General features: G+C 42.2%; 1 protein-coding gene across 1 annotated transcript in view; it reads right to left on the bottom strand.

The window, feature by feature from the left end:
- The window catches only part of acap3a (ArfGAP with coiled-coil, ankyrin repeat and PH domains 3a), a 106,312-nt gene continuing 82,440 nt past the window's right edge, over nucleotides 1-23,872 (bottom strand). Inside the window, exons 10-25 of the mRNA XM_063209266.1 lie at nucleotides 22,331-22,342; nucleotides 16,970-17,082; nucleotides 16,117-16,168; nucleotides 15,029-15,129; nucleotides 14,502-14,613; nucleotides 13,827-14,035; nucleotides 12,021-12,090; nucleotides 11,627-11,721; nucleotides 11,139-11,356; nucleotides 10,541-10,642; nucleotides 9,912-10,010; nucleotides 9,019-9,263; nucleotides 5,913-6,022; nucleotides 5,042-5,152; nucleotides 4,479-4,540; nucleotides 1-107 (exon numbers count right to left, since the gene is read on the bottom strand). Of these exons, the coding sequence (XP_063065336.1) occupies nucleotides 1-107; nucleotides 4,479-4,540; nucleotides 5,042-5,152; nucleotides 5,913-6,022; nucleotides 9,019-9,263; nucleotides 9,912-10,010; nucleotides 10,541-10,642; nucleotides 11,139-11,356; nucleotides 11,627-11,721; nucleotides 12,021-12,090; nucleotides 13,827-14,035; nucleotides 14,502-14,613; nucleotides 15,029-15,129; nucleotides 16,117-16,168; nucleotides 16,970-17,082; nucleotides 22,331-22,342 (1,818 nt within the window). The remainder of the gene's footprint in view (nucleotides 108-4,478; nucleotides 4,541-5,041; nucleotides 5,153-5,912; nucleotides 6,023-9,018; nucleotides 9,264-9,911; nucleotides 10,011-10,540; nucleotides 10,643-11,138; nucleotides 11,357-11,626; nucleotides 11,722-12,020; nucleotides 12,091-13,826; nucleotides 14,036-14,501; nucleotides 14,614-15,028; nucleotides 15,130-16,116; nucleotides 16,169-16,969; nucleotides 17,083-22,330; nucleotides 22,343-23,872) is intronic.

The following is a 23,872-nucleotide window of genomic DNA, read 5'->3' as shown; positions in this document are numbered from 1 at the left end:
CTACCTAAAGGAGTGACGGAAGTGTACACTTCGACGTTTCAGCTTTTCCGGATTATGAGAGGCCATGTGGGAGAACTCTCTGAAGATGTCCAGGTACGTGGTGTCTCCTGAAAAATGTTAACAAATCAGTTTTAGTTGATTTAGTTGATTAATAAATCAATTTTAGTAAGCTCTAACTGTTTTATACAGTGAATTTAATACTCTTTTAGAATATCAGTATTAGAGTCAGTATTCAAGTGCATTTATTCACGGAAGTTCCTTTTCAAGTAAGACGTTTTCTTCATGTATGCAACAAGACAGGGGTGTTGTGGTGCAGTGTGCTAAGGCACCAGTCCATATGGGCTTGCATGCCCATTGAGTGAGGGACTCAGGTTTGAGTCCTACCTGGATCGTTTCCCAACACCCCATCTCTCTACATCATTTCCTGTACACCTCTTCAACTGTCCCATCATAATAAACAAACACACACACACATGCTCTCTCTCTCTCTCTCTCCCACACACGCACAGTTTATTTCTGTCACTCTCTCACATAGAGACACTATCCCTGTCTCTGTACAACACACACACACACACACACACACACACACACACACACACACACACACACACACACACACACACACACACACACACACACACACACACACACACACACACACACACACACACACACACACACACACACAACGGGGCACCATGTTGCCTCACTTGCCCCTCTCTCTTTCAGACTTCCTTTCGCAGTGACCATGGCAACAGGTTGAACTATAGCCAGAACGACAAATTCAACTGAGGCCTCTCTATGAGAAAAAAACACTACCCCAACTTCAGCCAAAGTGATCAAGATCCCTGTTTGGACAAAGCTATTTAAACACGTTCTCAAAGCAGTGGACGTAGTATCAACAAATACAGAAGTTTTGTTCTTGAGTGGTCCCCTTCTAGAAACGGTCTATGAGCTTCTTAAGACTTTTCCCTTGTCTCCAAGCAATCAGCACATTGGAAATAGTGGTTTTCCTCACCATGACACAAATGGGACAACACACTCTATATAACAAGGTCACTATGCCCTTTAGTAATAATATGCGTATGTCACTACATGTCTTTTGATCTGTTTCTTCTACTGTAAATCCTCCATAGGGAAAAGAAGTAATGTATGATTTACATCAGGCTTCAATGTTGTATGCAATGTTGCATAAGTTTAATGTTGCATTAATAATATAATATAATATAATATAATATAATATAATATAATATAATATAATATAATATAATAAATATAATATAATATAATATAATATAATATAATATAATATAATATAATATAATATAATATATATTTCTGAAAGGCAAGACCCCAAAGGAGGTTAGTGTGGTTAGTAAAAGAGAGAGCAGAAGCATTAATTCACTATCACATTAAAGACAGGAAGATAGAGGTTCAGACAGTTCGATTATTTATTGTCAGTATTTTGCCAGTGTTTTAAAAGCAAAAAAAAAAGAAAATGAAAAAAAGGAAGGAAGAGAACATCTTTTTTGTTACAAACAGTAGCAGTAGGCTAACATCGGGATATTGGGGAAAGTACACAATATCAGACAATATCAAACATATTATACAGACTGTAGCAAGAAAGAAAAAAGCGCAGAGTACAGGAAAAGACGCACCTGTATGTTAAAAGCAAGCGGTAAAGAGTGTTAGAAGCTTACGAGTATTTACAGCAGGTGTTGAGAAAAGGCCTTGCCTTCAGTATCTAGGTATTTTGCTTCCTGGGTTCACCAATGACTTGGCGCACCACTGCTTGCCAATTAGGCTACCGTTCTTTTGTTCAGTCATTGGCGCTTACTCAAGCGTCTTGTTTTGGTAACTTCAACATGCCATTCATTTCAGCGTATAGTAAACATACTGACTTCTTATATCACATGTCCATCGGTTCTACATACGAAGAAGCTTCAACTTCTTACAGTAACAGTGCAGAGGCAATATCAATTGGGGAAGGAAAATTCTCATGCTCAAATATGAACATCCAAAGTCCATATTTTGTGGGCTACAGAGACAACTCAAGCAGAAGAAGACAGCTGACCAACTACATGGGGAGAGTTTTTTTTTTTCTTCTCCTCATTATTCAACAGTTGTAATGTGCAGACCAACCCTTTCCCCCCCGGCGGCTAACTAAGGAACCATGATATGCCCTAACAGTCTGGTCCGGCACACGTCACAGATACCCACAGCACATGGACATAACAGTAGCTACATTATACTGTACAGAGCTTGCAATTCAACAGAAGAATCAACATAATGCCCTTGATTTAACAAGGATTTGGGGAATGACATCATCAACAATAACAGTACAAGTGACCTACAACAGCCCCTCGAGGTCTTTGGTTAGAGAGAAACAAATAAGACGTGTCATGGTAGCAATGGTCAGCTGATTTCATTTAACACTGGGTTGGGCTATCTACTTATTCAATCATAGTAAGGTATGCTATATGGAGAATGTCTTGGAGTATGATGCATGTTATAGCCTAGCCAGAGATAGTAAGATTATATCCTCTTCCTTTTATTCTCTCTTGCCTAGCTATCACAAATACAAAGTTCTTCCAAGCTTTTAATTGGTCGATTTTTAAACAAGATTGCTTGGGCCAGACTGACTTGTTCATGAAATGTACAGACTAGAGGCATGTAAAATCAGAATATGTCCAAAAACTGCAAAGACAGATCTACTGTACTATACAGTAAATTAATTATAGTGCGCTGTATATTTTTATGATCCATAATTGTGATTCATAGATCAATGTCCAATGTGTTTGTCCCTAACCAAAGACCACGTGGGCTCTCTGTCTGATGCTCTGTACACCTCTATAGATTTGGTATCACATTTACGAGGTTTGTCAAGTCAATGTGGCAAATATACAAGTAAGTACACCATTTAGAGAGAGAGAGAGAGAGAGAAACAGATATACAGGACATTCACGAGGCCTGTATAAGAGCAACTCATGCACTATTAAAACAATATGCATTAACCAATGATAGAAATACTCATAGTTGCAACATTAGCAGTACAGGAAATAAATACATTAAAAAAAAGAATGGCATACCATACATAGCAATACAAAATTTCCATTGAACCTAAATGTCGGCACTAAATGTTGAATAGTTTACTGAAATCCGGCGAAAATGCTGTGACTTGTGTACTGATTGCTACTTAAGTGTAGAAACTACATGCGTAACATTCTTGTAATATGGATGTGTAGAATACACTAGGACAAGACCCACACCTGATACCACACAAAAATCATAATACAGTTTGCTTTGCATTGGTAAAAAAAACATCATAGACACAAAGAGCGAATCTGTAGTTAAATAATCATTGCACTGTTGCTCTAAACTCTTTCATATAAGTTAAAATAAAGTACCATTTGACAACCTCCCCAAGTGACAAATAAAAAGTAAAACAATAGTAAAAAGAAAGTGCATAAGGTCTCCTTTATCCTACATAATAACTTTTTTTATCTTTCAACAATAAGCTCCATATCCAAAAGCCTATTTAGCGTATGCATTTACAGTATAATACATCACAGTTATACCTCCAACCTTCAACCCTCCACGTATTCATGCACTTTTAGTTGCTAACAGTTTTTCCCCTAAAGGCCCCTGGTAATGTCCACACAATATAAAATGTACATAATCATATTCACCACATGCCAATCCATTGACAGCTGGAGAACGTAATCGTAATACTGCACAGTTTGCGATTAGAAAAACATTGACAGTTAAAATAAAGTTATTTATGGACTTTTTGGGTGGATCAGTAGCCACACAGGAGTACGTAGCAGGACACATAGCTTCAGAGATCCACTATCTTTCTGATTGACGTTGGTATGGTATCGGGTATGTTTTGGTCAATGTTAATGCTACGTTTCTATTAGACAAGGCGTTTGGAGCACCAGGCTCTACATCTGGCTAGTGTTTTGCTGGGACTAAGGGAGGGGTTGCTACCTAATGTGCGTTAGAGTTAACATTAATATTCATTTAGACCTCCAATCTCTTCCGACAGTTTAGTGACCGCTGATGGAACACCTTACGGGTATAATTAAAGCTCAGCAAATTGAAAGCAACGACGGTAAAGATGAGCCCAAGTTAAGACTTATAAACTCAGGTCGTTTAATATGTGACCTGTTGAAGAGTGGGCCAGATTTGATCCGACAATAGAAATGTAATGCTACAAATCATAGTGGAAGAGCTCAACAGTCTGGTGGCGCAATGCAAAGACATCATCATTTCACCATGGGGATATATATAAGAAAATAATTTCTATATAAAATTTGTAATAAGTTGGTCCAGCCCACTGTGGGTGGGGGTGGGGGTGGGGTGTGTGTTTAACGGGCAATTTGCTACTTCTTAACACTCGGCTATAGTGAGACAGATAAATTCCTGTATGCATTTCTTATACTGCTGTTCTGTGGGGCTGCTACTGGGATATTGACCTGGCTGACCAAACGGACCCTCCGACTCGCGCATCTCCTCGTTCATCCGGGCCAGTCGCAACCTTCAGGAAGGAAACAGATAGGATACGACGTTAATGTGGAAAGTTTTAACCGTATCACTGTAAATGAATTAAGTACATTATTTTTCAAGAGGGAATGCTGCCCTTCCAATGCAAAGTGCAGTGCCTACATATTTTGTCAAAATTGAGTTAAGACTGAAATGGTTCATCACACTACTTTTATCTTGTGACAAAGCGTTATGGTCCAAATGTGTCCCATTTGAGAGATGTTGCTTTGTGAACTTTGCAATAACTACAATATCCAACCTAACACCAAGGCTTTGAAGGCCTATTTCTCAGTTTCAATGTTGGCGTAGATACTGCACTTTGCAGAATACTGCATCTGAGAATTTCCAATTGCCTTGACTTTGTCTTTCAAAACATTCCAATCTATGTTCAGCTTGAAAATCAAAATAATTTGATTTGATAACATGTTTTTTTGTTGACGACTGTTGGATATTTGAAAATTTGAAATGGTGGTCATTGTGCTTTGTGTAGACGTACAGAGTGACAATGTCGGCGTTGGCCGCCTGCACCGCGATGCTCAAGGGGTCGTTTCCATCCTCGTCACCGTCATGTTGTGTCGCACCTCTCTTCAGGAACAAGCACACCTGCCTGTATACGACACACACAGTGGACAAAACATTACATCAATAGCTCAAAGACTTACTGATTTTAGACTTTTGTGATCACTTAGGAAGTGCACATACAGTATTCTTTCTGAATGAGCCATTTATTCTAGTCAATGACACAAAGTCAATCAAATAAAAACACACATCAAATTAAGGGGACATATTAAATGTCGATTCAGATCTAGCACAGTGTGTGCTCATGGTAAGCAGACATACTGCAGTGAGTGAGTGAGTCAAGGATGCCTATTTATCTTGTCTGACCTCATTTCAAAATGTACTGTACAACTTTTCTTTCACAAATATATTTCCAAGCTGATGAGAAATAGGCAGGAAGGTGCAGACAAATATGGAGTATCATCAAGGTTGAAGTCCACTTTTGTTACAGGCTGTGTAAACAGCCACCTCCTCTGCACTCAACCATCCTGTGAGCTGTATGCAGCGAGTGTGTGAGATGTAGAGTAGTAGAGTAGAGTAACTGTATTGATCCCCGAGGGGAAATTCAGGTGTCAAGTAGCTTACATAAATACACATAATGCCCACATGGACATTTAAAGACATATAACACAGGTAATAGTCAGGGAGGTGAAAAATAAAAAAATAAAGGAAATATAAAAAGTCAGTGTGTAAAAACATAGTCTGTGTAGAGACAAATGTGCAAAAAACATACTCTGAGAGTTGAGGTAGACAAGATAAAATGACCAGAGATGAGTGCAGATGTGCAGTACTAAGTAACCCTGACTCACCCCGTGTGGCCCAGATATGTGGCGTGGTGCAGGGGCCCTCTGCCCTTAGCATCTCTCTGGTTGACATCCGCGCCGTTCTGGAGCAGGAACTCACAGGCTATCAACGAGCCCTGAGGGACAGACACATCACACACACACACACAGTCAGTCACGTCAATGCAGCCCTTCCACAACAGCCCCATCGCCTATCATAACTGGGTTGGTTTTAGAGCAAACACTAACTAGCTATCCTCTTTAGGTACTGTAGTGAGATTATAGACCAGTAGCCTGATAAGCCAGACTAAATGTGAGATTGGATGTTTAATTTAGTCTGGCCCCGATGAATGATACATCCGAAGATTGATGATGAGAACAACTCGTTGCCTTTCAAACCGTACCTGTGCCTATAGGCCAACACTCTGACCAATCAGAGCCATCTTTCATGTTGTTGTGCTTTCCCAGCGTCGCAGACTTCGTTGCCACTCCCTCAAAACCCTGCCCGCTTTGATTCAAAACAAATCTCTGCATTGTGATTTGCCAGATTCAGGGCAATTTGGCAGTTCACTGCTATGGATCAAGGCTAGAACAGTCGCAGGTAAAAAAAAAATAAATGACTGCCAGCAAAAGGGGCTAGTTTACTAGGCTAATAGACCAGGGTTTCCCAATATTTTGAAATTTTCACAAATTCTCGGGGGCCAACCTCTGGCCCAATAAACAATGAAACTCAAACAAAAAGTCAACAACAGTACAGCAAAGATATTGGTAAATTATTTCAGGGCCCACTTGCAATACCATTGTGAACCACTAGTGGACCCTGGCCCAGTTTGAAAATCACTGTAAAAGACCATCTAAGGTCATCAACACTAAGGCGAAAAGCAGGAATAGATCTTCATTCAAATACTAGCAGAAATTAAGTAAACTGAAATCGTTGTACATGCCTGATGAACTGACTATGATTCCATTAGCTGAAAGTCCATTTTATGATTTTCAATTGAAGTTCTTGGTACTGATAAAGTACTTGATTAAGCCACACACATCATTGACAGTCTCATTTTAGTGTTCTTTTCAGGACAGCTCAATAAAGTGCGTCAATGTCTTAAAATGCACACACACACACACACACGCACACACACACACACACACACACACACACACACACACACACACACACACACACACACACACACACACACCATGGCAGATAATAGTCTACTCCCCCCATACTCAAATAGCGGCCGCGGGGCATCTATTTGTGGCCCTCGAATAATTTTGAATTAATTTTGCGGCGTTTGGACTACCGGTTCCATGGCGATTTTTTACATTGCAAAACGCCATAGAGATTCAGGTTTGGCAAAAATATAAGTTGCACGCCAACAACGAACATTAGCGTGTCCCCGCATCCCTTTCTCATTAGTGGAACGGATCGTATCATCATGTTGGTGTATTCACATGTTAAATCATGACGATTTTAATTCAATATTGCTAACCCCTTTCTGATCATTAAAACTTCCGAACTACATACTTTCCTTTGGTTGCCATGGGTACAAGCCTCCGCACGTACATGCCGGCGCCGCTTCTGTAGTCGCCAAAAGTTTCCGGGTTTAGCATATGTGAAAGCCCATTGGGAAACTCCAACTCCCATTGTCATTGTGACACAGCACTCCACAGCACACAAGTGAACACTGCACACTGCACACAACGAAATTGCATTTATGCCTCACCCGTGCAAGGGGGCAGCCCTCAGTGGCGCCCCATGGGGAGCAGTGCGGTGGGACGGTACCATGCTCAGGGTACCTCAGTCATGGAGGAGGATGGGGGAGAGCACTGGTTGATTACTCCCCCCACCAACCTGGCGGGGCGGGAGTCGAACCGGCAACCTCTGGGATGCAAGTCTGATGCCCTAACCGCTCACCCATGACTGCCCTATATGGACGCAACATCGTATTTATGTCGAAGTTTGACACAAAATGATCAACCATGTCATGCCTACAGCCTATTTTTAACACCCTCGACAGTTTGCGGGGGTTCGCTAAGCGCGTGCTTGCACTCGGAGCTTATTTGAAACTGGCCCCTATTCATTCCCGATGGAAGCCGGAAGCCGATACGAACCAGGAAGTCCTTAAATGCTAACATGAAAGACTACAATCTACTACATGCTTCCGCGTTACTGAAGAACTCTATGAGGGTGGCAGAGGCTGTTGTGAGGTAGACTACTGAAGGGAAGTACGATAGAACTTGTAAATAAATTATTTACAAAGTTCTCTTTGCCTCGTTTTTGAAAGTAATGGTCCATATTTCATTGCATACAGTGTGTTAGGACTTCGAATTGGTTTAGCACTAGCTGTAGCTAGTTGCTAACACAAATGAAGGCAAATTGTGTTTGAGCTCTGCTGGCAGCTAACTAGGGGTAGCCTACTTAAAAACGAATTGCTTGATAAACTTTTCACACTTTTAAACAGTCCCCAAATAGTTCGTTTGGAAAGCTAAGCCCCTCATAAGATTTCAAACAAAGTTATGAGCAACTTGATGATTTATTATTGGCTGTTGCATTTATTCAACATTGCATCAATGTGCCATTTTCTTGTTGGCAAAACCTGGTGTCCTCCTATGTGTCCTCTTTGTTGGGTCCATTATTGCATCTGATTCTCATTATGCATGTGAGAGCTGCATAAACAAAGTCATAATAAGCAACATTTGTTTGAAAAGTGTTATCTTCAGGCTTATTGGTTTTCTCACTAAGAAATAAATGTTTATGAATGTAGTCTGCAAATATAGGCTAATCTTATGTCATTTAAAAAAGATAATCTTATGTCATTAAAAAAAAAAATACTGAAGGGTGGGTGGCAATGACAGCAAGGCAGGCACCTCACCCCACAGTGCTCCAGAAAAATGCAGGCCCTTTATGAGAGAAATGTTCTCCCATCCTGTCACTGGAAACTAAATATCTGCTGTGGGTGTGAGTGCGTGTGTTTTGTGATTACAAAGGCCTTATCATTTTTATTTATTTTTTTAATTTTTTTTTTTGGTGGGGGTCGTGTCGTGTCAGCCCGGCCCGGCCCTTTATTGGGAGGAATTTTGAAAAACTGGCCCTCGGGGACTTTTAATTGAGTACCCCTGGTCTACTCACTCCGATGACGGCCTGGATGAGGGGCGTCTTGCCCTCGTCTTCTTCGTTGGAGGAGTTGACGTCGGCACCGTGGGCCAGAGCTTCGGCCATAACGGGTAGGTTGCGGGCGCGGGACACCTTGTAGAGGAGAGTCCTGGGACTCAGCTCCACCCCCGGCCCCCGCACGTCCTCCGGGTCTGACACGTCCCTGTCTGTCTCTGTCTCCAGCTCTGCCTCTCCACTCGAGTCCTCTGACACCTCACATTCTATACCAAAATAAAAATATCAACACATATTTTAAATCGCTTCGTGGGACAAAAAATATGGGCTTATCAGTGATGGTTGATGGTCTCCATGAAGCCATATCATCACTTACACACACACACACACACACACACACACACACTCACACACACACACACACACACACACACACACACACACACACACACACACACACACACACACACACACACACACAGGGTGATGTGGTTCTGTGATGCTAGTTCATAATTGCACTGTGTAAATGAACTAACCCACAGAGCTGCCTTATGGTTACAATATTTATGACAGTTGGCAAACTTTTTTTCTAAAGTCAAACCACATTATAAACAACTCTATTTAACCGAATTGTAAAACAGGCAAACAAAACACATGGAATGAATACAGACCTAACAATTAGTGAGTAGGTCAGTAATGGGGATTGACAGTGATGGACAACTGGGATTCAGAAACTACAATCCAGTGCCATATACTGTACAGTATTCCAAAAGACCTGGTCTTGCCTGTTCAAACCAACCATGTGATTGCACAGGTAAAAGTAGGTCTTTTAGAATGTGTGGCACTGGACTGTAGTTTCTAAATCCAGGTTGCCTCTCACTGGTGATTGACAATTTTCATACTGCTCGACTCACCTTCCGTAACGCTGTCCACCACTGAGCCGAATACCAGGATGTCTGTACTGCCGTCCGTGCTGCCACCCAGTCCACTGTCGCTGCTCAGACCTGCCGGACCAACACGCGCCAAACCACGGACCCATTAGCCACCTGTGCTGTTACTCGCCAAACCACGGACCCATTAGCCACCTGTGCTGTTACTCGCTATGACATAACCCTTGATTAAACCAACCCGAAAAACAAACAACGTCTATTTACGTCACGCACCATAGCATGTGATGCCAAGATGACCCTACAGTGACCCTGGCAGAGGCAAAACATCTATTTACGTTGTGTAAATACTTATCAATTAAAGCATGCTACAGAAATCTGTTACATGCCAAACAAAGACCTAGACACAACAACATGGCTTTGATCTCTTGATGAGACCCCTCAGGTATTTCACTAACCTCATCACAGATTTGAATTAAACAACAACAACAAAAAAAACATCTGGTCCCTCAGCAGCGCTTTGGTATGACATAGGCCTGTAACAGGCTGCTAATCAATGTGATCTGATTGTGATCATGTAATGCTGTGCCTGTGCTGTCTGTGTTTGTTTGTTGGTGAGGTCAAGCGGGCAGACGGGGACAGAGAGAGACACTCACTGCGGGGTCCAGAGCCTGTGTCAAAGTAGGAGAATAGGGAGTCCAGCTCGTCAGGGCAGAAGAGAGAGTCACGCTGGAACTTCCTCTCAAGGGCGGCAGTGGCTGAGGTAAGGAGAAGATACACAGAAGAGACCAAGGAAAATGGAGAGAGAGGAAAAAAAAGTGAATGAATTATGAATTTATACAAAGTGGATTCATTTTATTCCTGAATGGAGAATAAACGGATCAAAGCAACACTTAGTAGTTTCCGTCTTCTGCAAGCAATTGGTTATAGCCCACCAAGGCCTATAAGGTCAATTCAGAACTACATTTAACCCTGTTAGAACCACTGACAGGATATTGCAAACATTATTTCAAGGTTGAAATAACTGCTTAGTGTTGCTTTGAAGACTCTGTATATGGGAGGAGTAATTAACAAGTGCTCTCCCCCATCCTCCTCCATGACTGAGGTAACCTGAGCATAGTACTGTCCCCCCGCACTGCTTCCTTGGGGTGCAGTTAGGGGAGTGCTCCCTTACACAGAGGAGGCATAAATGTAATTTATTTGTGTGCAGTGAGCACTGTCTGCTGGAGTTTCCCATGTGGGCAGCTCAGGTACCTGTGGAGAGGGTGGCAGGGGAGGTGATCCCGCGGTCTTGCCGGTATTTCCGCCGCGTTTTGGGCACCGTGGTGGCGCTGTGGTGGCGCCGGCACTTCTTCACGCTCCAGCGGTGCTCCGACTTGCGGTTGGCGTTGATCAGCACCTCGCTGGCCACCATTTTCTTCAGGAATTTCTTCTCCACGTACTTGGCTTTGATCCAAGTCTCCTTCTCCTGCCTGTGAGTTCAAAAAAAAAACATGAGGTGTTTAAAAATCCCACAGCATGAAGAGGAGTAAAAATAGAACAGAAACTGCTTGATAACTATACAAATGAAAAACAAAACAGTGTTAAAAACACTGAAAAAATTAGTGTTAAAAGGGTTTAGAAGTTCAAACATTGACCAATTTAGGGCTATTCCATAATACAAATGGGACTAAAAATATCACAGAAACTGTTAAATACAAAACTGAAAAACAAAGAAGGAGTGTCAAATAAAAGGTGTTTACCTTGAGCTGTTTGGTCCTGGCTTCCGTAAACCCTGTTCTACATGTGTGCCTTCATAGATGTGGTTGATGATGCTGTTCCCAAGTTCACACATGAGCTGTTTACAAATCATGAGAGAGATGAGTAAGATAATGATCCTCAAAGCGCAAAGTGTCATAGATTTCATTTGTTTTCAGTGCTTTAATTTCAGGGGGTTTTTTTTCAGCAAAGTAAGCCAATATTTCAGAAACTCAAGGCCAAAGCTTGTATATAATATTAAAAGTTCTTAAAGAATCAGTGTGCAGACATTTTGTTTCAAAATTTTCCACTTTCTTCATGTTGGGTACCTGTTAATCATGAGTTAAAGTAGGCCTAGTGAAGTGAAGAAGAGAAGATAAGAGCTGTACTGTATCTCACCTTCAGTAGCTCTGGTTCCCATGTGTCCAGCGTTAGAGAACGAACCTTTGAGCAGTGCACCCCTAGACTCCTAAAATAACACACACACACATACACATAGTGTCCAATAAATACCTTGTCCATCATATGAATATGCATGTATGCAACAACAACTGAAAAAATGGGACCCTTTTCAAGAGATATTACTGATCATTTTAAGTCATATGACTTCTCAAAGCAATTTGAAATAATGCAGAAACATACAATTCCCGTATATACTAACAGAGTGGTTACACAACATGTTGATTTGGTTTCCCCACATGAAGAGGGAATCGAACCTAATCCAATTAAGAATTCCTGTATCTCCTGCTCTAGAATGAAAGCAACTCCAATGTTACACCATACAAGCACTTGAGACTCTCCTTTGAGACCCTCGCAAGTTGAGGTCATTCCAAAGAGTTGAAATTGGAGGGGGAACACACTTTTTCCTAGACAGACAGGATGCCTACATTGTTATGCAAATCCACATTTTACGCAGAATACTATGTGGTAACCTAGCAACCTGCTTCAGCCTACAAAAAAATGTAGATTATACGGCAACATTTCACTGGCAAAAGAAAAAAAAGGCCTCATTTGAGACTAGCGTGAGAAGATTAAATTGATTAAATGGCAACAAAAAGAAACATACATATTCAGTAGCTGGTCTACACTAGGGGAGGCGATTACGTAAGCAGGATTTTAAGTCCTCAGTGAGGTAACTGTTGTATGCTCACAGCCTCATAAAATTCTCCCATCTTGTTTCAGCTTCCTCCTCCCTCAGGTATAAAAGGTATATGCTAATACTTTGTGTTAATACTTATTATCATGTCAGAAATCCAATGACTGCTAAGTGGCTAAACTTTGGTTTGTTGATGGTTACTAGTTTAATGAGTTAAGACGCATACGTTTGTTGTTACCAGAATGGCAATGCCGAAGTTGTTATGTTGTTAAGTTGTAACATCTAGCCTGCCTATTTTGGATACCAGATGGAAATTACCCTTTGTGCTATATAATCTGGCACGTTTACATGAATGTATGCATGTACATGTTCATTCATGTGCAATGTCTTGAAAAATAAAAGTAAAAATTAAAGTTAAAATGTAATGAATTACTAAAGACTATGTGTAATGTTGTAGTTGTGTTGTACTATGGTAGTAAGGCTTTTGTCAATGAATGGTAAAGCATTCCCCTGGTGAAACAATCCCACATAGTGCACCATGAAGGTCTCGGTAAGAGGGTTCCTGTGAGCATTACGCAGCCCTGATCCCATTACCCTGACCCCTCTCTGTCAGGGCCACCAAGGTGCTGCTACATGTGTTTCTCCGCTGCTCCGCCCACTGCTGTAGTAATCTCTGGACGGATGGTGTAATCACGACTAGATGTGTTTACTACTGTGCGCCTCACTACTGGGATGAACAGGTGTAGCACGTGGGATTGTGCGTGGGGACATGAGGTCACCTGTCTGCCTGAGTCAATCAGTGTCCTTGTCAAGACTTGCATGAACCCACTCACTTCCTTTCACAACCACAACGACAACCAGATAAAACACAACCACAAACAGATGAAACACAACCAGAACCAGATCAAACAGGAAATCTAAGATGGTTCGGATAAAATGTCTGAAACAGAAATAAAATTGTGCATATTTAATAAAATGGGAGTTGTGTTGCAAAATCTTGCCACAACAACATAATGACATCAAGCGCTATGCAAATTAGTCTCTTCCTTGTTTTAACAGATTATGGTTTTGTCCTCCACAGCACCTTCTGAGTGTGTGCTGTACTGTACCTGTGTATGCCGGAGCACTCTATGCAGAGCAGGATGCCGAAGTTGATGCTGGCCCAGCGTGGGTCGGCCTGGCCGCAGTCGCAGCACACCTCGTTCCCCGGGAGAGACTGGATCCTTTGCAGGATGCTCTCCCCTCTCACGCTGCGCTCACGAGGCTCGCTGGCCGAGTCTATGCTGCTTGTGGAGGGAGAGGCCGTCCGGTCCAAGTGCTACGTCCAGAAAACAGGGCAATTCATATTAGTTTTGGAGCTACAGATCATTCAAACTTGGTGGTTTAGACCAGTGTTTCCCAACCTTTTTTGTCTCGCGTACCCCCTAAACCTCTTTGTTGTGTCATGAGTACCCCCTAATTCATGATTTATATCGCTCTCCCTGTTCTGATGTGACTGCTCCATACATTTGTTATAATAATATCTTTCCAAGTACCCCCTGCAGTGTGCTCGCGTACCCCTAGTGGTACACGTACCCCTGGTTGGGAACACTGGTTTAGAGGATAACCCGGATTATGTATCACTGGGTGACATGTGAACCTTCTGATGGAGCAATGTCATTGTATTTGTCTCCATGTAAAAGAAAGCTCTCAACGTGTGAAGTTTACCACTTACTCTGTTAGCATTTACACAGGGATAAAAAACAAACAGATTTTAGTGTCCAATGTGAACTTGAGAAACGTACCTCAATGTAGTAGTTGTCTGGACTTTCCCGGTAGGCTGAGGCGATGCTAGCTTGCACGGCTTGGATCCATGACAGACGAAGCTTCTCGGACTCAGCCTGCAGCATACAGCTCCTGCAAGACGGCACAAACACACATATGCTCTTAATTCAAGAGAGTCCTCGTACACGGGGCTTCAGGAACACATATGCCAGTGTGAGGCAGGCAAATTTGCTAAAAAATAAAAGCTCATAAAGCACCACACATTTTAACATACTTTTTTCATATTTTATTTCTTGGAGGTCTACGAAATAAAATAAGAAAAAGAGCAGTAGTCAGTGTGTAGTGTTTTCCGAACTGACACGTATGCTCTTCTTGAACCCCATCATTCACAAGAACCTTCAAGCAAAACAAGACAAACATATGCTATATTGAAGCCAACCACTCAGTACCCAGTAGGGAACAAGGGAGAAGTACAAACACCGGTGACCAGAGAGCCGATCCATCACACTTCCAGCAAGGGCTGGTCAGCATGGGGCATAGTACTTACTTGGTGGGGGAGACGACTTCAAAGCAGAACCTCCTCTCGATGTCCTCACAAGGCTTCACAGAGCACAGTCTCAGGTCCTCCACCACCACAGTCAAAGAGTCCTGTAAACAACAAGAATTACACTGTGTTAATTTGATGCTCTTATTTGGATGAATTTACAGTGAGTTAGGTACAGGGACGAATCTTGCAGAAGTGGCAAACTGAGAGCAACTGGATATCTTTTCAAAGCTTGATGTTCCAAGAAGCCGTCTAGCTGTTGAAAATAAACTCTTTGTAGGCTTATAACATGGCCAGGACCAGGATCAGAATTTTCAAAGACATGCAGAATGATTGACAAATGAATTCAATAAGTTACAGGGAAAAGTCCCCCTAAAGTAACAAAAATGCTTCACTCAACGCACATACTCCTACTTGAACGTGACTTGAACTTTAACCCTTCGATCCCAGGATTAACTCCTTCACAATTAGTCCACAGCTGCTCACACAGACATATTGTCTGTCAATTCAACTGCCCAACATCCAGGTCCATTTCCCATACCCATCACTGATAAAGTGATGGATTGAATTGATTGAAAGGTATAATGATTACTTACGACATTCGAGAAGATAAGAGAGTCACTGTTTGATTTTTATCACAAAGTGGATTTTGGTGTTTGAAGTACGTCATATACCTTACTTCCTCGAATGCTATCTCTGACCATTATCAGCAAAACAGGTTTAACATGACAGAAAACTAGCTGAAGCACAGGGATTTTTTTGCATTACAAAGTGCATCACTATGTTACTGCTACTCATGTACTTTCATCCTTTCCATTCCACAAGAGTACCATTTAGAAAACCATTACATCCACCGGGGAAGGCAGAGATCCTTCTAGACCTCTACTCATATGGACCACTCACAGCTCTCAAGGGTACATTTGGCTGAGCTATAACATTCTCCCCTGTGATAATGCAGCCCTGACGTGGGGAGCTTTTCTGCTGAGAGCCTCCTTATTTGCTTGACCTGGAAGAGGTTTCACTTGACCTCTTCAAATCCCAGGGTGGGTCTGGGGTTCTAGAACTCTGGCTGTTGTAGAAATGGAACTTGCCTTTAGCTTCTTCTGATAGACCAGCTGATTGTTCTGTATAGAGAACCAGCGCCTGGAGAGAAGAGAAGAGAAGAGAAGAGAAGAGAAGAGAAGAGAAGAGAAGAGAAGAGAAGAGAAGAGAAGAGAAGAGAAGAGAAGAGAAGAGAAGAAGATATTTATAAATTAAACAGGTCCATTAGATTGATAACCCTTCAAGGGGTTACACTGACTGAAGATATATGACGCTGAACTAATGTGATGCTGGTTGCCTGTGCTGAGGACTTAAAAGCCTCCTCGTGTGGAAAACGCTCCCCCATGAAGACACTGAACTAGTTATCCAGATGGGGGCCAAGCAGTTAATGTGTAACTCTCTACCACGGATATGCCTATACTCAAAAAACAGTCTGAGGAGTGGAATCTTCACAGAGCTTTAGCAAGGCCATCTCTATGAAGATAGTGTATATCTTCAGGTATTTAGTAATTTGGTTAGAAAACCAGCTCAAACAAGTTCATTTGAGGAGCTACTAAATACAGTACCGAAAAATCAACCTGCATAAGGTGCAACTGTGTTCTTGATTATATAATACTTCAGTGAGTTGCAAGCAAATAATGATTTTGAATGTTCTGCAGATGAACGACAATAGCAAACAATGAACTGACACAGTTATTTCAAGAGCATGTCAAGCATCGGAGCATCGGAGGTAAAAAAAAGAAAAGAAAAACGCCCATTGCTTGGACAATGCCAACAAAAAGCAGATGGGAGTGATTTAGGACGAAGGTTCACATGGGCCACTTGCGGCAGGGCACTTTAAGCTGTTCGCCAGACGGCCAGTTCAGAAGGATGTCACTTGATGTGTGCCGTGTGTCTTCTCACCTGTTCCACGTTTTGAAGGCGTTGCTTGCTCTCTTGAACAGGTAGCCCTCCATCACCACTCCATTTGGGGCGTCCACATTGAATTCTATCTTAGAGTCGTCGTAAGAGAAGTCCTATTGTTGACAAGAAGACAAGCATCCAGTAGTGAGTATACAATTTGTCTGAGAGGCTGCATTGCACCTTTGTTTACAAGGTCTCCAAATCTGACATTCATGAAAAATATAATACAATGAGTCATCAAATAAAACTAATTTCACACTTTGCCCACACAGCCCTCGGAGCATTATTCCATTCTCAGATAAGAGAGAAGACAAAAGAAAAGCTTGATCAGTTATATCAGTCCTTTTTGGTGCAACCCAACCAATTTCATGATCATTTCCATTCATAATCACAAACTGAACTAAATGTATTCCTGATGCAGGCTTGCTCTTCACAGCACCCTGATGAATTGCAACAGTGTATATAAAAAGATCAGAACAAATAGGCCTACCCCAAGAAGAATTGGGAGACAGTAGCCTAATGTAGCTGTCTTTCTACACTGCAACAGTCTCAGGGTTGAGGGATCTCTTCTTTAAAACCAAATTTATCTGTTTTGTCCTTTGAGCAAGACATTGATCTGCTGAGCAGTGAAGAATGTTCTTTGTAGTACTATCTGCTCCTTCGCAAAAAAAGACCTTGGTTCTGATTTGCCATAAGCCCTATTGGTAAACATGATGGCTGGAAAATATTGAATCATTTTAGTAGCCTATAGCACTGAAAAAACCTACAAGGTTACTGGGCAGACATTTCCAGTGGGGAAAAAAAACAGATCGGTCATCCAGCATATTCAGACATTTCACACACTATTATATCATCAACTTTAAATTGGTCTCACACGAAGACTGTGACATGCTTTAAAAGTTAGTTAGCATTACTAACTAAAAACACCAATAATAGGCCTGCAAACACTATGCCCACAGTAGGCCTAAATAATAAAATGTTCCCAATAGGAAAACAAAATGGTATCTTCTGGTGGGTTGTTGACGTATAACCATGCCCATCTATTAGGCTACATATCTACACAGTGCATAGGTGTATGCTTTAAAAATAAAAATAACTAAAATTACTGCTGTTGTTGGTCTAGAAACAACCAAGAAAACCGGAGACACCCACCAGAGCCAACTCCACTCTTCCGAATATCGTCATCTTTAAAGTTTTAAGGAACTCCAACAGCATTGTCTCTTCAAGACCAAACAATCCAAAAGGAGAAAAATGTCAGTGGTTTCTTTTCCTCGACTGACAAATGACGGAAAAACGCGATCTCCTAACATTTGATTTCTAGGAGTAGCGCTTCTGTGCAGACGGCAGCTCCGCTGTTCCGCTGCTGAACGGAGCTAATACAATCCAACTGCGGCGGCTGTCGTTCAGCCTCCAGGAGTAGCCACTGATCAGACAGCGTTGTGCGTAGCCGCTTAGTTAGAGCAAAGCCTATTACCATACAGCTGCCATTTACACAGCGCATGCCGCATTGGGACTGTTGCCATCCAGAACCAGCGGTCTGAGTGAAGGAATTGTTTGACAACCACCAGTAGCGCACCGTATTTTTGTTCTCCGTGTTTTACGACCTGCGCAACCCCTCCCCAGAGAGGCACTCGCCCGCGACCGGCCAGTCTGTCCACTTGGACAACAACACACAACACGCCTGCTCTCACTTGCCCATCTGGCTAACAGCCGTAACAGTAGCCTACCTCTATTGTAATCACGGGCTGTTCCCATCCGTCTGCCCCGTCTGTTTCTACACTGAACATAATAACTCCATTTCAGCGGCCTTCCTTGGACTCTCGGACAACAGATGTACCAAACCAAAGGACTAACATGCACCCACCTGCAAACGTGACATTAAAATCACCTCCAAGGTTGTTCTTTCTTAGTAGTTAACATAGCCTACTGGACAGTGGATTTTGTGAGCAAAGAGAACAAATTCTTCGCTGTGCAGAGAGCAAGGTGGCAGTGACGCACCAGCTTTCAAAGAGCTACAATATTATTTGTTTCTGTGCCAGAAGTACAAAGCCATGCATTTTTAAAAGTGTTCCTGGCTTAAACTAGGGAATTGGAACTCGTGTAAAATATTTAACAAATATTCCAGAATTATGGTGACTATAAGCTGAAAATGCACTGAGTCGGAATACACCATATGAGACCATATGCAATTGGGCAGCATTTTATGACTGGCCAAGACTTCAAAAAGACAGAGTAAAGACATATCTTTATCTGTTGAACTTGGAAAATTTCATTCGTGGATCACAGTTCTGCATATACCCTGTGGAAATGTCTATTAAAATCCACATTAGGAAAAAATGAGGTAAGTGGACAGCGTCTAATAAGAGGTTCGGGTTATGGAGTCTCCATCTGAAGTTTAAGAGGCCAGAGAGTCTATTCATCCCATCGGGGTGGAGTCAAAAGGGCAGCTTTAGAAGTCCAGAGCCAGAGTCTCTCTGTCTCTCTATCTCTGTCTCTCTCTCTCTCTCTCTCTCTCTCTCTCTGTCTCTCTATCTCTGTCTCTCTCTCTCTCTCAGCCTCCACTGTCTCTGGAGACTCCATTACTACAAAGGCCTCCATCCTCCAGCAGACTGACCTCTGCATATGGATGGACACATGGCTACTGATCTCAGAGTGTGACCCAACAGACATGACATGTCAGACTTGACCCCCTTACCCCTCCCCTTCCCTACCCTCCCCTTCACCAAAACCCCACACATGCCCACAGAATAACAGAGTCAAGAGAGAAGGCATCGGCATCTATTGGTATTCAAAAAGAGACTGAACTGAATGTTTTATAATGATAGACAATACGTGTATTGCATTACTCAAATATAGCAGGACTGGGAAGGGAGTAGGGACAATACGGTACTCATAACTGTTGGGTTTACCATGTCACAATGAGTGAAAATTTAGAAATTGGAAAAGTATGTTTACCTGATTAGTTAACAAACAAATGTAAAATCGGAAGCACATCTAAATACTTGACATCCATGGTAATTGCAAGTTTGGAAACAGGCAATGATTTTTTTTTTAAACCTAAAAAACATTCCACATTTTTTTTACATTATTGTGTTTGTCAGACACTGCCTCATCTGAGACATAACAGCAATTCCACAAACCCAAAACTCCATGACAGGACCCCTCAAACAAAAAAAAGAAACATTTATAAACAACTTATTACATTTTACATGTGCTTTATCCCCACAGCAAGAGCCAAGAACGGGTCACAATTTTACAGCCAGTAACTACAGTAAATACAAACACAAGCTGCTGTTGTTGTGGTGGTGGTGGCTGTCATCATGGGGCAGCCCATTTGTCCAGTCAGTGTGTGAACTCTCCCTGAGACCAGTGGCTATTACAGAGGCTGAGAGCTAAGAGCACACAAACAAACCCGGGCAGCATTTCACACCTCTACCAGACGAGAGGGCAGCGGCCGGAACAGTGATGGAGACTGCAGCCATTTGGCACTTCAACAGGATTACTTTTCAAAATAAACATGTGAAAAACGTGTGTAGGGTCTGTTCTCGACATAAAGACAGCACATCCCAATCCATTATGTTACATTTAGCTTATTATCTTCCTCAGAGTGACTGCAGGAACTGTTCCAATGGGGCAATATGATATAGCATTAGATGTCCCGGTGAAGGGCACCACAGTCATGGATGCAGGAGAGTGCAGGCTCTGTACTCCCCTATCCACTTCATTGTGCGGGAATCAAACTTCTAACCCTCTAATAAACAACTTCCCTTTCTGTTAAGCCACCGCTGTCCCAAACATGGCGGAAATTTGCATAGTGCTTTACTTTACCTTTTCACTTTGTCCATAAAATACTGTTCATAAAATCGTGCCAAATATTCCTCCGGCCACTAAAATCAGGCTCACAAAACGAATACAACAAGTCCACTTACAATTTAAAAAATTTAAGTCCTCACAAATGCACCATATGACCTTGCCTTCTGGAACATACGTATTCTTCTATATTCAAACTGAAACATAATAATGATGAGATAATGACCGTAAACTGCTGACAGTTTCCCAAGGGTTCAAAATACAGGGTCATGTTTTGTGATCTTCCTCTCTGTGGTCCAGTCACCTTAACGTCAACCTCAGACGCTAATATTGCCAGCTACAGATGCTAATCTCCAATTAGCCCCAGCCTGTGCAGTGATGTATGAAACATGATTATCTCTACAAGGGGATCTACGGGGAGGAGGCAAGGCACGGAAGACATGATAACTCACAAACAAAAACCTAAAGGAAGGCCTTCTTCTCTTCAGAGGAGCAATGGTCTTTGCAGACATGATCATTTGCAACCAAAACTTAAAACGAGGTCTTCTAAAAGGAGCACTGATCTCTTCACACATAACAACTCAAAAAACTGCCATGGCCTAACGGTAGGGAACGGTAGGTTCAATTCCCGGCCCGGGTCCTTTGTCGGTCCTTCCCCGTCTCTCTCTCCCCACTCGCTTCTTGTCACCATCTTCACTATACTGTCATAAATAAAGTCAAAAAGACCCCAAAATATCTTTAAAACAACTAAAAAAAAATACAAAAAATGAAAACGAAAACGAAAAAGGGAGGTGTAAAGGAGGGTCTGCAGAGCAGCAGTGGCCTCTGCAGACATGATCATTCACAAATAAAACCCTTAAGTGAAGTCTGTTAAGGTCTGGTAGTCTGACGGCAGACATGGTCATTCACAAACAAAAACCCTACAGAGAGGTCTTCTAAGGATCAGTGATCTCTTCGCTTTCAGTCTCAAAGACCTCCCTCAGGGCACACCACACAGATTTACTTGTAAGTGCAGACATTTTTGCTTGAATTTTTCCCAAACAGACTCAGCAGAACAGAGTGGATGACGGTGTGACATGACAACTCAAACAAAACCTAAAGGAAGATCTTGAGAACCAGTGATCTGTCTAGAGACCGGAAGCTTTATATTCCCCCAACAACACAAACTCAGTAAACCAGAGCGGAGTGATTGCAGGCATGCAGGCTTTAATTACAGGAAGGCTATTGGACTCATTTGTACTCTGTTGCGTTGCGTAACATCGATGTGACCTTCCCCAGAGTAATCAATCAGCTGCCTGTTGTTGTTCGCCATCGCACAAGTAGTCACTATTTCATTCTCACTACGAATCCATCAGCGTCAGGTCTTCGTAAGGTCTTCATTTACATTTGGGTGTTGTTAATGTCTTTGAAAGAAGCCTTTGAGAACACTATTTATTTATGTGATCAATATTTACAGTACGTACAATGTTATAAACATGGCACAGAAGCTGTGAGCATCAGAGGGGTTTAGGCACCATTGGGAGCTGTTATAGCAATCTGTGAAGGACTCACCTGTAGTAGAGTCTGTAAACAGGACATAGCAGCATCCATTAATGGAGGAGACAGGTGGGGGCGTCATGTGGCAGGGAAGAAGGGGACAAAAACACACTTTGTTAACAAAATAGGAAATAATAATAATAATACATAGGTTTTATATAGCGCTTTTCTAGACACAGACCACATAACATAAAAAAACAAAAAACATAATAAACATATACAAAGACATACAGAGATTCAATAACGGTAGACAAATGCACAACAAAACAAGGGTACATGGCAATAGAAGGTTTTATGTCCATAGTGTTGATATGGAGCTTTACTGCGTGGTGTAGAGGTTAGCAAACCCACAACAGGAGTGGCAATGACATGCCATGGGGATATGAAAATCCAGAGCCTCCTATCATGATAGAGAGTTCTATTCAGGGAAGGAGCCGAACAAGCAGGTGAAGTTTCATTAATGAACGTCAAAGCACCATGGACAGAGCTGTGAGGACACTGGTTGAGGACGACAGCAAAGCATGTGTGTAGTGTCATAAATAAGCAGTAAAACGGGCATGGCCGGGATTCATCCCTTTCTAGTTGATATTTCTGGGCAGCTAGGAGTTAATTCTTCACTCGACCACACTCTCCTCCCATGACAAAGGGGTGTTGTTGCGGTCACACTTCTCTCAAGATGTGGTCATTATCATAACCAGTCTTCAACTGAGACAGAGTTTAATTTCTCCGTTTTGACGGTTCCAACAATCACCATGTACATCGCCACAAAACCAGTGTGACGCTGATAACATACTCCTTGAAGTGCTGTCTCATTAATTCAATACAAAATTGACTATTGAGTGGCCTGTGAATATAACATTATATAAACCGAAAAAGCTACACCCACCCTTTAAATCCACCCACAGACACACTTCACACAGTTATGCACAAAGGCCCATGCACATACATACACACACGCACACGCACGCGCACGCGCACACACACACACACACACACACACCATGCACTCTGGCCTTTTGCTGTGTGGGGGGGTGGTTTCTGTTTCTGTGGGGCCGGATGTTCCTGGCTGGCTGCAGGTTGACAGATGGCCACTGATCCTGGCCTGAAATCTGGGGGTTTCAACCCTTGGCACCAGCACCTCTGCTGCCCCCCTCATTCAAATGGAGATGCAGACACCAGGAGGTTGCACTCGCATCAATAGGGACCTTCATTGCACATTCATTCCCCTCTAGGATCAAACCCCTTAAAAATCCCAAATGCTGTTATTTGCGGGGTAAGCATCAGAGCTCATAGCCCTCAATGCAAAATATCTGGGTACATTCTCTATATCAGTAAAAAGGAAGAAGACTTGTGTGACAATAATTACTGAAGGTTGGCAAAGGAAATAACAGAGGACTTAAAGAGGTGGTCAATAATTCCAAGTTGAAGATATAGCGCGCTACACACCTTCAATACATTCCGAATTAAAACAGCACAATAGATTAGATACGCGGATCAATTAGTATCGAAGGCATGTTCAATAACCCTAATACAGTCCCCTTCAAGGTGTGTCTATAT

Source organism: Engraulis encrasicolus, chromosome 10 (genome assembly GCF_034702125.1).
Source record: "Engraulis encrasicolus isolate BLACKSEA-1 chromosome 10, IST_EnEncr_1.0, whole genome shotgun sequence".
NCBI lineage: Eukaryota > Metazoa > Chordata > Actinopteri > Clupeiformes > Engraulidae > Engraulis > Engraulis encrasicolus.
The sequence above is the reverse complement of the archived record's forward strand: the minus strand, read 5'-3'. Positions and strand labels throughout refer to the sequence as shown.